At 51.5% G+C, this 13039-nt stretch overlaps 1 protein-coding gene across 1 annotated transcript in view; it reads right to left on the bottom strand.

The window, feature by feature from the left end:
* The window catches only part of SAG (S-antigen visual arrestin), a gene marked incomplete at its 5' end in the record, with an annotated part of 29098 nt that overhangs the window by 7933 nt on the left and 8126 nt on the right, over window positions 1-13039 (bottom strand). Inside the window, 6 exons of the mRNA XM_079131912.1 lie at window positions 2054-2191; window positions 4834-4906; window positions 5859-5943; window positions 6691-6826; window positions 8287-8363; window positions 11585-11644. Coding sequence (XP_078988038.1) covers window positions 2054-2191; window positions 4834-4906; window positions 5859-5943; window positions 6691-6826; window positions 8287-8363; window positions 11585-11644 — 569 coding nt within the window. The remainder of the gene's footprint in view (window positions 1-2053; window positions 2192-4833; window positions 4907-5858; window positions 5944-6690; window positions 6827-8286; window positions 8364-11584; window positions 11645-13039) is intronic.

The following is a 13039-nucleotide window of genomic DNA, read 5'->3' as shown; positions in this document are numbered from 1 at the left end:
AGAGGAATTAAGGTATGCAAATTATCATGAGGTGGGTGCAGTGGCACACACCTGTCATCCCAGCAGCTCAGGAGGCTGAGGCAGGAGGATCGTGATTTCAAGGCCAACCTCAGCAACAGCAAGGCGCTAAGCAACTCAGTGAGACCCTGTCCCTAAATAAAATATAAAAAAGGGCTGGGGATGTGGCTCAGTGGTTGAGTGCCCCTGAGTTCAATTCCCTGTACAAAAAAAAAAAAAAAAAATTTTTTTTTAAATAAAAATAAAGAAGGGCTAATGATAGAAGTCATGACTGAGAACCCTGTAGGCAGGGTGTAGAAGGACAGGGGAGATTGTGTGGACAGCTCTGGGATCTGGGATGTGGCCCTGCAAGTTCTAGCCCAGAGGCCAAAATCTAGCTCAGGGACATGTGCACCCAGCACCACACTGCTCCCCAGAAAAGCCTTTTTACCTGAAATTGTGGGGAGAATCACCTACTCAGCAGAGACAGGTTGCCACCAAAGGGAATAAGAGAGGGTACAAGCTTGAAACTCCACACCTGTGCTGGGATCAGCTCTTCACCTCATGCTCAACAGGGCCAGACACCCAGGGAAGAGAATGTGCTCTGTCACAGGTCAGAGAATATCCTGCAAGCTCTTGCCTCGCCACCTCCAAGGTGACATCAACAGACCAGAGGCTGACCTGTGTGACCTGCATGAGCCCATGGCTTGGTAGACTCACATCTGTAAAGCCAACAGTGGGGGACAGTATTTTCACTGTCAAAGGATTTTCTGTAAGTTCCCAAGTTACCAAATTAGATTCTGAAGTGCATTCACACAGGCAAGAACAACAAGAAACCAACACCGTAGATCTGCGTACACAAGGCACAACAGTCATGGTATGGCATGCCATATGGTAAACACGTGTTAGGGTTGGTGGAGTCATTTACACATGTACATCTCTCCACGCCCTGTGAGGAAGGTGTATTCATACTCATTTTATGGATAAGGAAATTATGCATAAGATGAGCCAAAATGGGAGACTTGTCCAGGGTCACCAGCTCAGTTAACAGGAGAGAAAAGTCCATTCCTTGCTGACTCTCTAGTCGGTGGCCTGTGGGGGCCACCGAGGGAGCCCCCAGTACATGGCCTGGGGAGAGGGCAGCAAATGGTCCTTGAGCTGATGAATGGCTCTGACCCCAAACCCTTGGAGCCCCCCAACAGAGACCCCCAGAAGCAGAAGCCCCAAAGAGTGGCTGGGAGCAGCGGTGGGGTCGACTTCTGAGCCTCACAGTATAGTGTTTTCTAGATCTGCTGCCTAAATCCGGCCAGTGGATGTCCTTCCTCCCTCCCTCCCTCCTTCTCTCTCTCTCTCTTCTTTCTTTCAGTACTAGAAAATAACTCAGGGGCGCTCTACCACTGAGTTACATCCCAGCCCTTTTTTATTTTCTATTTTGAGACAGGGTCTTGCTAAGTTGCCCAGGCTGGCTCAAACTTAGACTGTGCTGCCTCACCTCTGCAGCCGCGGATCATGGCACGCACCCCTGTGCCTGGAAACGTGCTCATTTCCTATAAAGCCCATCAATCTGCAGCCCTCGGGACGCCCCCTTTCCACCTTTGCTGGAGGGAAAGCAGGAGTGAGCACAGCCAGCTGCGTGGCTCAGCTGTATGCCTAGGACCGTACACCAGCTAACAATGCTTGGGAAAAACGGCAGCTGGCGGCGCGCAGGCGCCTTGCGAGCATTGGGCTCCACACTTCTGCAGGCTGTTTCAGTCCTTATCACCACTCTGTGTGACTGGAACTGTCATCGCCCCCCTTCAGAGGCAGGAAAACGGGTTCTCAGAGAGCTCAAGTCATTTGCCCAGAGCCACCCAGAGTATGCAGTGGACCTGGAGGTACCCAAGGCTGCGTCCAGGGACTACCAGTGTGATCACCACCTCGTTCCAGGTGGGAGGAGCAGCCTCATTTGGGCCCCTAGGCCAGCCGGCCTGTCATGCTGACATGCACACCTGTGAGCCCAGGGGACAGACCTGTGCCAACTGGCACTGACAGGCTCGGCGTGGTCTTGCAGACTCACATGGTGCTGGAGGCGAGGTTCGTGTCCTCGTGTTTGATCTTCCCGTCCAGGGCAATGCCTCTTCTTTCTCGATTGTTAGCCAACAAGGGCACCAGCGTCAGGGTCTTGGTGAAAGTGTTGTTTGGCAACACTTTTTCTCTGGAAGAAGAACGACAGAGGGAGGTGCGTGACCTTCAGAGTCCCCATCACCCAACTGGACCCCACTTGGCATCCGGCATTTTCCAGGGCCCACGTTCCAGGTCCACTTCCTGGGAAGAGGAGCACAGTGTTCGTGAAGTCGCGGAGCAAATTGGCAGCATTATTAGGACATTTCCTCAAGCCTCCTGACCTGCTCTGATTTGCTGGATTTCTAGGATGCTCTGTAGGATTAAATAAGACCAATGGGTCCAAGGGAAAGAGTCCCCAGCCAGTCTCTCCCTAAGGCTCTGTGAACCCCACAGTGTGCAGCAGAGCCGTCAGGGCAGTGTCAGCAACAAGCCCAGGCAGAAAAGGTCCTTGTTGCCAAAAGCTGTCACCATGTGGTTTATGGTGGGCTGGTGAGCGGGGTTAGGAAGGGGCCTCCATCTGTGGACCAAATAGACCAGGCCGATTCGGGCCCACAGCAGCACACACTCTGCCTCTACTTGGTCTTCTGGGGCATCAGTTGAGCTCTGGGTTTCCCAACATCTGACAGATGGCAGGAACCACATGCCAAGAGGCTGCTCTAGGGTTAAGCTGGGGACATAGCATCCCTGGGATCACAGAGCAGCATCTGAGGCTGGAGAAACAGCTCTTCTGTTCACAAGCCAGGCACCAGGCACAGCCCTCTTCCTGTGCCCTGCCAACCCCCTCCTCAGTGCCCACACAGCCGCACGCCTGCATGCCAGCAGCATGCCCTGCATCCTTGCACCAGCCAGAGGGAGGCAGGGTGCGTCCTGCAAACTGCCCAGGAGCCGGCCTCAAGACTACTTCCTGAGAGCATCCCAGGACAGCTGGCATCCGAGATGCCTCCCATGGAAGGATTTCCCGATTCAATCTTACTGGGGAGTTTAAAGCAACAGTGGCTCGTCCCGCTTCTGGTGGATATAGGATGCTCTTCATAGAATTGTGCGTGCATGCAGGGTAGCCCACATTTGCCCACCTGGGTCTTGGAGGACTCTATCTAATTAATTGGATTTGGGAAGTGGCATTGACAAAAGTGGACTTTACATTATAAAGGTGACAGAAGTAGGAAGGGGGCCTTGGGACTGGGCTGAGATGATGGCCTTTCCTGAATCAGAGCTTGCCAAAGCACGGTGCCAAGGCCCTGGGGCCACTTCCAGAGCCTTCAGGCAACAGGTCGGGAATCAGGTCTGGACCTGTCTTGAGGAAGCCTTCCCACTGGAGACCCAGAGTCTGACACAGTGGCTCATGCTCTATAGCCTTCTGAGTGGTCTCTAGCCTAAGACCCACTAGCATGATCTGACCCAGCTTCCAATCTCCCTCCCCTCTCCTTGGGAAGATCTTAGAATGGTTTTCAATCTCCTCAGAATCATTTGACCCAAAGACTTAAAAGAAGACTAGGCAACAGGATATCTATTAGAATGCTCAGTCAGGACCACTTGCCTTGTTGTTTCTGAGCATCTGCCAAAAGCCCAGCTGGGGTAAGACCCCCCCAGGCCCAAAGGATGGCAAGGATGTGCCCACAAGTGGGACAGACCCCAGGCCTGGCACAAAGAAGTCAGCTAATGAGTATGGTTCTTCCCCGCTTCCCTCCACTCTCGCCTATGTTTAAACTGAAGGCTGAATTTGTTTTGAGTAGAGTTTATCCTAAGCTTGACTTTTAAATATTGTGCAATATTATCTTAGTGAATCAGTGTATCTTTCCTTATCACCAACCCCTCCCCTTCACCCCAGCCTTTCTTTGACCCTGGTAATGTTTTCTACATTCAATGGTGATTAGAACATGCCAACTAGATAAAGCAGAGAAGACCTTCTGGGGGTCAGGAATACCCCCCAATGTGTGTATTAAATGTTTCTGACTTTTGATGGGCTCAGTGGTGCATACCTATAATCCCAGTCACAAGGGAGGCTGAAGTATGAGGATTGCAAATTTGAGGCCAGCCTGGGCAACTCAATGAGCCCTTGTCTCAAAAAAAAAAACAAAAAAGAAAAAGGGCTGGGGACGTGGCTTGGTGGGGAGCCCTTGCCTAGCATGTGTGAGTGTGAGCTGGAGTTGAATCCCTAGCACCACACGCACAAAATATATCTGACTCCCTGGCGTAAAGCACAACCTGCTTTGTCTCTCACGAATGAAGGAGCCACTGCAGGATTCTCGTTTGGTTTTGATTCTATGGAAGAGAGAAAAGTCATTCACAACAACAGGCTAAAACTGAATACATCTATTGGTACTACTGGTACAAAATTCTCAAGTTGAAGAGAAGAGCCAAAGAGAGTTCTAGCCTGGCTGTCCGCTCATTTGGCCATCTGCCGGGGTGGGGTGGGGGAGCAGAAAGGGTCTCCCGAGGACTTGCTGCAGGGATCAACAGCAGGCCCAGCTGTTCCCACAGTGACATCCCTCTTGATTTCTCCCCTCGGTGTTAGCATGGATTGTTCTCTCGGACTCCCGTGAGGTGGGCCCAGCGCATGGGCGAGGTAAACACAGCGCTAAGACACCAACTTTCTGGGCAGCCCTTGAAGTGAGAAAAGGGGAAGGAAGCAAAAAGCTGGGGGCTGGCTGGGCTTCTCGTTCTCAGCATGATAAAAAAGGAACTTGACGGAGAAGGTCACCGCCCGGAAACGGAAAGGCGACTGCTACTCACTGTGTCTCCTCCATGGCCACGGGCTTGACGTAGTAATCACTGGAGTAGAGAACCACATTGGCCACTTGCTCCACTGCAGAGGGAGGACAGGAGGGCGTGATCAGCACCGGGCCTTCCTGGGGACACGGCAGGGCTTCTCTCTCTCAGGGTCATTTTAGTCTGCTTCTGGCTTTCCCAGAAAACACCTGTGCTTTCCAATTCTGTCCTCATGTCATTTCTTTTCACCAACAACCTGCTTCACGTCAGCTCCCGCCCATTGAGATGGCACGGGCATCTGGTGAGGGCCTCCTGCTGCATCAGAGCATGGCGGAGGGTGTCGCGCTGAGGCAGAGCATGCTTGCTAGTTCAAGTTCCCCTTCCTCGCATCAAGTCCCTGATGTCATCATGGGGGCCTGCCCTCATGACCTCACCTAGCCCTGATTACCTCCCCAGAGTCCCATATCGCCTGCAGTACACAGCGGGGTCACCATCACAAGGTGGCCGCTCAAGCTGAGACAGCGCGCCTCGCCATTTACAGAGCACTCTCACGCAGGACGTCTCCCTAGAGCGCACCCAGCCTGGGGAGGTGGACAGAGCGCCGCTGCTGTGGTGCAGGGGGCTTGGGAGCAGGTAGCATGAACCCACAGACGAAGCCCTGCGTCTTCAGGCCAGTGCCTTTTCCACTACACTTGAGGCACTGATCAACAAAAACTGTCACTGACAAAAAAGGAACACTCCTCCCCTGGCTTCCCTGAGCTCAGGCACAGTGAGGCCCTCTGGGGAGGCACAACCGTGGGAGGACGGAAACAGCATCTGTCGGGGATGTTGCTAAGACAAAAGGCAGCCCTACTGGGCACACGGGCTACTGAGACGGCCTGTAAGGTTGCTGTCCCTCTTAGGACCCGTTGCCATTGACACAAGAAAGATAAACAGGCAGTTCCCAGGACCCACGGGGCTTTACTTGGACCAGAGGGTGATCCTTGGGAAACAGGATCAGGCAGAGAAATTCTCAAAGATTCTGCCCTCTAGTTTTGAGAAGGTCCTACCTAAGACTTTAATCTTCTTCACCGTCTTCTCCGTATTATTGGTCACAGTCACAGTCACAGGGATGGGCTCCCCATGGAAATATATCTGAAAAAGTCAGAGAGGCCAGAGAGGAGAACTGAGTGTGGTGACATCTTCATCAGGTCTTTGTAGGTTCCGTGCCTTCAAGCTTGGTGAACGCCTACTTTTAAGGAAAATGACCCTTTCCTCTGCAGATGGCTCTAGAACATGTTCTGCCCTGTCTGCAGGAGGCTGAGGAGGGTAATGGGCTCTGAGTGTCACATCGGAGGAAGCTGGAGGTCTTGAGTAGGAGGGTGAGGTTCTGCGAGCAGGAGGAATGAGATGAAAGGAAGCCACCGGGGGCCTGGGGCGGAGCTCCTCCCCCAGCGACCCAGTGGCCTCCAGCCTGGAGGGCACGCGGGCACACCATACTCAGCGTGTGCGTACGCTGCATAGGGCTCTTGCCAATGCACAAGTGTAATTAGCCACTGGCTACAGAAGGGCCAGAGAGCGCAGTAGCCAGCGGGCCTGCCCCTTTTTCCACCTGACACATCTGACTCATGATATCACACACAGCCACCCTGCGGCTCAAGTACGACCTAAATTTCCTGGGGAAGTAAGTAGGTTGGGGGACCACACCTGTGACGTGACTCCCCAGTCCGCGGACCACCAGCGAGTGGCGTGCTGCCGGTTAGCCCTGTCCTGCTATGGAAAGAGCCTGCCATCTGGTCACTGGCCTCTCACTGTTCTTGCAGCAGAATGGCTGGCAAGGCCCCTCACAGGTGGGCGGCAGGCCTGTGCCCCAGGCCATGCCCCTAGGGGGATAGGGGTTACCTCTTTGCTGAGGGAGACTGCGAGGTGCAAGGGCTTGTCAGACATGAAGAACTGCCAGGAGGCCTCGGCCTGGGGCTGCGGCCCCATCTCAGATGGAGCGTGCTGGACTTTGCGGATCAGCAACCGCACAGAGCTCCTGTGGAGAAAAGGCCCGAGGGTCCCTGGGATCAGCACCACCCGGTCAGCTCGGCCTCTCCTCTCCCCAGAGTCACCTGGGGATCTTCAGAAGTGCTCCCAATAGAAGTGGAATGGGACAGGCCTGTGCCTGGACAGCCCTGGAGAACTCTCCCACCCCACAGGCTGGGTGTCAGGGCAAGCGGTGTTCCTGAGGGGCCCTTTCATCTTGCAAGGCTCTGGCTAGGCCTCCTCGTGGGCGAGGCTGTGTGATGATGTCAGGTGCCTCCTGTGGCCAGGCCTCGGAGTGGCCATGCATTGCAGTAATTATTTGTGTGCACCAAGAGATGGGCACTGTGAAAATAGGAGGGGTTCAGCGAGAAGTCTGGGTTGGGTATAACAAGAAAAGTGAGCCAGCTGGGCGTGATGGCACACACCTATAATCCCAGAGGCTCAGGAGGCTGAGGCAGGAGGATCACAAGTTAGAGGCCAGCCTCAGCAACTTAGTGAGATCCTGTCACAAAATAAAAAATAAAAAGGGCTGGGGATGTAGCTCAGTGGTTAAGTATTCCTGAGTTCAATCCCTGGTACCAAAAAAAGAAAGAAAAGTGAGCAGGGGGGCAGAGTTTGGAGGGTAGGTTATTGCTTATTGGTTACAGAACTCTGTTTTGGGTGATGGAAAAAGTTCCAGGTGTAGATGTTGGTGGTGATTACACAGCATTGTGGATGGAATTAATGCTGTTGAGTTGTATACTGAGAAGTGGTTAAATGGCAAATGTCACATTATGTGTATTTTACCACCGTAAAAAATTGTTTTAAAAAAGAAGAGTGTTGGGATAGTGGTACTGTAATCCCAGCAACTCAGGAGGCTGAAGCAGGAGGACCACAAGTTTAAGGTCAGCCTCAACAATGAGGCCCTAAGTAACTTGGCAAAAATGAAAAGGACTGAGAATATAGCACAGTGGTAACACACCCTGTGTTCAATCCCCAGTACCAAAATAAGTAAATAAATAAACAAATAAATAAAAACGAAGAAGAGCTGGGCACAGTGGCACATTCTTATAATCCCAGAGATTTGAACGGCTAAGGCAGGAGGATCCCAAATTTGAGGCCATCTTGGGCAACTTACAGAGATATGGCTCAAATTAAAAAATGGAAAGGGACCCAGGTTTAATATCCAGTACTGAGTAGGGGGTGGTAGGGGAGACGGCAACAAAAGAAAGAAGGATCTACAAGCTTCTAGGGGCTTCCGTGGCACTTGATGTTGTTCTCCACTGTCACTTTCCTTTGTCCCCCAAGATGACCACCCACTGAAGCCCCCAGGTGGATGGCAGGTGGCGTCCACCTCAGCTGCCTGAAGCTGGGGAGCTGCATTACTGCTGCCACACGGCCCGGGGGGAAGAGTCCTGTCACGCAGAGATAAAGCGGTGCCGGTGATGGCCGGCCCTCCTGCCTCCTCCCCTCTTCCAACTAGGCTCTTACTTCTTTGAGACTTTGTCCTCTTCGCCGTCTGGGCTGTCTGTGGCAAATGCTTTGACCTCAAAGTCGACCCCACAGCTCTGTTGGAGACAAGCGGGCAGCTGTCAGCACCTTCTCCCCCAGGTGCTGGGATGACTGGTCTCGCCTCCCACAGGTAAAGGTTGTGGTCAGAACTAAAGCCCCCAGCGGACGTGCGTGGACCCTCTGGAGGAATGCAGACGGTCTCCCACGCCTGGCAGGTCCCCGCACAGGCAGCTGTCCTTTTCCCATGACCCTGTGTGTGTTACTGACTTCCTGATGCTTACGGTGGGGGACAGATTAGGTGCTCACGGGGCCTGGAAGTGGGGCCTGCGAACGCCCTGCTGGGGTGTGAACCCGGACCCCAGCTGGCCGGCCAGCATGGCCCATGTTGTCCACAGCTCATCAAACATTGTTTTCTGGGGGCCGGGGTTGTGACTCAGCAGTAAAGTGCTGGCCTAGTACGTGTGAGGCACAGGGTTTGATCCTCAGCACCACATAAAAATAAATAAATTAAATAAAGGTATTGTATCCATCTACGACAAATTTTTTTTTTTTTTTTTGCACCAGGGATTGAACCCAGGGGCATTTAACCACTGAGCCACATCCCAGCTACCACCACATCTTTAAGAAATATTTTATTTATTTTTATGTGGTGCTAAGGATCGAACCCAGTGCCTCACACAAGCTAGGCAAGTGCTCTGCCACTGAACCACAACTCCAGCCCCCCACCTTTTTTTTTTTTTTTTTTTTTGAGAAAGGTTCTCACTAAGTTGCTTAGGGCCTCACTAAGTTGCTGAGGCTGGCTTTGAGTTTGCATTACTCCTGTCTCAGCCTCCCCAGTCTCCGGGATTACATGTGTGCACCACTGTGACCAGCTCTTTTCCAATACTTCAAAAAATTTTTAAAAAACAAATTTTTGTAGTTGTAGATAGATAGAATGCATTTATTTTATGTGTTTATTTTTAATGTGGTGCTAAGGATTGAAACCAGTGCCTCATACATGCTAGGCAAGTGCTCTGCCACTGAGCCACAGCCCCAGCCCCTATACCTCAGAATTTTGAAGAGAAACCAGAAATGGAATTTGGTGTGAAATCTCATTTTTAAGTACAGAAAAACTTTTAAGCATCCAGGGGTCAGACAAAAGCATCTGCCAGGGACCTCAGGCGCTCAGCCCGGGGGTGCTTTCTTCAGCCCTTCTCCACTGGGCTCTGCAAGCTGGCGCCAACTGCCCCAGGGAGGGTGAGTCAGCAAAGGCACTTGACACCTGCTGTGGGGTGACTTACTGCTGACTGACAGGTTCTGCAACAGCGGGCTCAGGGCAACTCTAAACTCCAGGTTGAAAATACACACGTTGCTGCGCACCACACCATGCATTGTGCAGCCAACTGGACTGTCGCCCGTCCTGTCCCAGCCCCACTACCCCACTCTGTGCTGCTGCAGACACAGACCATGCACCTCCACCACCTCTCCCACCTGTGTGCCCCTTCCAGCTAAAACTCTCCCTCTTTGCCTCTCTCTGTATATATTTGAATAATAGCATATAATTATGACATAATTTATATGGTATATATCATTATATTAATGATTAATATATTATTTAATATAATGTCTAATAGTATGTTAACATATACTATCTTATGAATAAAGTTAATGTTACATATTATGATACGTTTATATCATAGAGCATAACAATCTTATATAACAGTGTATATTATTATATGGGTCATAACATGTGATTTATCATGTGATTTATGCAATGTATATATATTTTATACCTATATATTAATCCATTTGACAATCTCCTCTGTGTCCCAGTCCTCTCTGCAGCCTGCAGGCAGATTGCCAGGCTCTGCATGACACACCCACCTTGCCTGCAGCTCTCTGTGCCCCACACTCTTTCCCTGCATGCAACACAGGAAATAGGCAGGCCCTGATCTGGCCCCTACACTGATCCAGAAAAGTTGCCTAAGAATCTGAATTTTGGGTCTCTCTAAAAGAGCACTGTAAGTCTGACAAGACCAGACTGCATGCTCTTCAGTTCCTGGTCCCCTCTTCTTGAGTGGCCTGGTCACGTCCTCACCCCTCCCATTTTCCTGGGCCAAGGCAGACAAGCGTTTCAGAAGCAAGACTTACAGCTCTCATTTCTGATAATTCAGTTTCTCTGTGAGATGCGCTGGGATCTCCCCTCCCCTCCCGTTCCCCTCCGTTCTCTTCCACCCCAGTTTTTAAAAACTGGGTTCCATTTCTGAACCACCGACCACCAAGGGGTCAGGACCTGTGTGGAACACTGTCCAGCGGGTCCTCCTCCACAGTGTGGGTGCAGACCTGCTGTCACCATCACATCTGGGGACACTGAGAACTCAGAACCTTTCCCTCCGGCTTCCCGTCCTCGCACCTCCCTGTGCCTACTGTCCTTGGTCACCCCCGCCCCCCCTGGCTTTGCTTCTCTCTCCTTTCATGGCACATGCCAAGCCTGGCCCCATTCTCAACATGGTGGCCACAGTGACAAAACCAAGCCAGAACCTGCCATCCAGAGCCTGCCACACTGGCAGATCCAGTCACACTCAGGCAGAAACCAGGTCCCTGGGTGATCCACCAGGCCCTCTGAGGAGACTGACCGCCCTTCCTTTCCTCAGCTTCCTTCCAGGCCCAGCCCCTCTCACCCAGCATGAGGTTTCACACCTCTGCCTGGGAGGGTGGCTTTCTCCACTCCTTACCAGGGGACCTCGGCAGCATCCCCCCCACACACAGTGCCCGGGGCCATCTGATGCCCCTCCTGGCCTCGCCGTCTGTTTTTGCCTGTCACTTTCCATTAACATGTGAGCCCCGGAGGGCCCAGGTCTCCTGTTCACCAGGATGTCCCTGGCTAACAGCTGCTGGAGAGGAGTGACAGGTAAGCCGGAGGGGTGGGGTCTTATCCTGGTCTCTCTTTTGTGTATATTTGAAATTTTCCATGATAAAAACTACTTTTAAAAACCTATTTAGGGACTCACAGAAAGAAAATGATGCCAAGGGAAAATGCCACCTGAAGGCAGGGACTGTGGTGATCAGATGATCAACCACCAGGGAAGGCCAGCAGGCCACAGAGCTAGGAGACAGGGAAGGGTTCAGAGGGAGCATGGCCCTGGGGACCCCTTGATCCTGGATGTCCAGCACACAGGTCCACGAGAGAGCAGACTTCCACTGCCCGTGTTCACACACACACACACACACACACACACACACACACACACACACACACACACACGGAGGGGAGGATCCCCAGCACGCTTCCACTCACCTTCCCTGCATCTTGCGGAGCTGGCTGCAACATCACTGAGCAAGGCAAGGAGTCAGGAAACTGGAAAGAGACAAATAAAGATCCCCTTCTTTCAGAGGGGGCTATTTAATGTGTGATATAGAACCATCACCCAAAGCGGCAAAAGGAAGAAGATGAACAAGAAACAAGCGAGAACCTGTTCCACTGCACTCCTGCCATCCAGATCAGCCCTGATCCAAAAGCTCTGGGGCAGACCCGTTCTCGGGCGTGTGCACAGGTGTAAGAGCAGCCGAGGACCGATGAGGGGACACACACCCTGCTGCCCACCTTCCAGCCCTGCCCACGGGGCAGCTTTCAGGCCACACCCCTCAGCCTGGCACTCTCATTTCTAGAGTTTCTGTGATGCACACTTAAGTAGCCAGTCTGCTCTGCTGGACACGTCAGTGGTCTTTACTTTTTTGCCATTATAAACAATGCTGCAATAAATATTCTTTTTTGTACACTTTAGCACAACTTTAGCCAATTAATTTCATATGCGGCATTGTTAGAAAGGGAAGTGTCAGTCTGAAATCAGATTTTTTTTTTCAAATATCTTTAGTTGCAGGTGGATGCCATATCTTTATTTATTTATTTTTATGTGGTGCTGAGGCTAGAACCCAGTGCCTTACATGTGTGAGGCAAGTGCTCCACCACTGAGCCACGACTCCAGCCCTGAAACCAGATCTTTAAAGGTCTGTGACACATGTTGACATGTCATCACCAAAAGGAAAAGCTTATATCACTTCCAACTTCCAGAACAGGTCATGGGAGCACCCAGGACCAAATAACTGAATTTTTTAGAAGGTTTTTTTTTTTTTTTTCTTTAACCAGGGTTTGAACACAGCTGCGCTTAACCACTGAGCCACATTCTCAGCCTTTTCTTGTTTTTTACTTAGGGACAGGGTCTTTATAAGTTGCTTAGGGCCTCACTAAGTTGCTGAGGCTGGCTTTGAACTTGCAATCCTCCTGCCTCAGCCTCCCAAGTTGCTGGGATTACAGGCATGTGCCATCACGCCTGGCTTAAAAGAGATTTTTGTAAAACAATTGTGGTAAAATAGAATAGCATAAAAGTTACCATCTTAACTATTTTAAATGAACTGTTCACTGGCATTTAGACACATTCACACTGTCCCCCAATATCCACCACCACCTTCCCCAGAACTTTTTCATCATCCCGAGTGGAAGCTCCTTCCCATTGGACACTAACTCCCCATTCCCCTGGTCCCCCCACTGCACCCCGGGACTGCTCTTCTACTTTCTGTCTAAGTGAATGTGACTATTCCTGTTGCCTCATGTAAGCAGAACCACACGATAACTTTGCTCCTCCGTGTCTGGCTCCAGGCTGTCCGTGCTGCAGCTCGCAGCAGGGCCTTATTACTTTTTAAGGCTGAGCCGGATCACTCTGGAGAAGCTTGTGATCATGACAGACAGCCATGG

Source organism: Sciurus vulgaris (genome assembly GCF_902686455.1).
Source record: "Sciurus vulgaris genome assembly, chromosome: 3".
NCBI lineage: Eukaryota > Metazoa > Chordata > Mammalia > Rodentia > Sciuridae > Sciurus > Sciurus vulgaris.
This window is presented reverse-complemented; position numbering and strand designations above follow the sequence as displayed.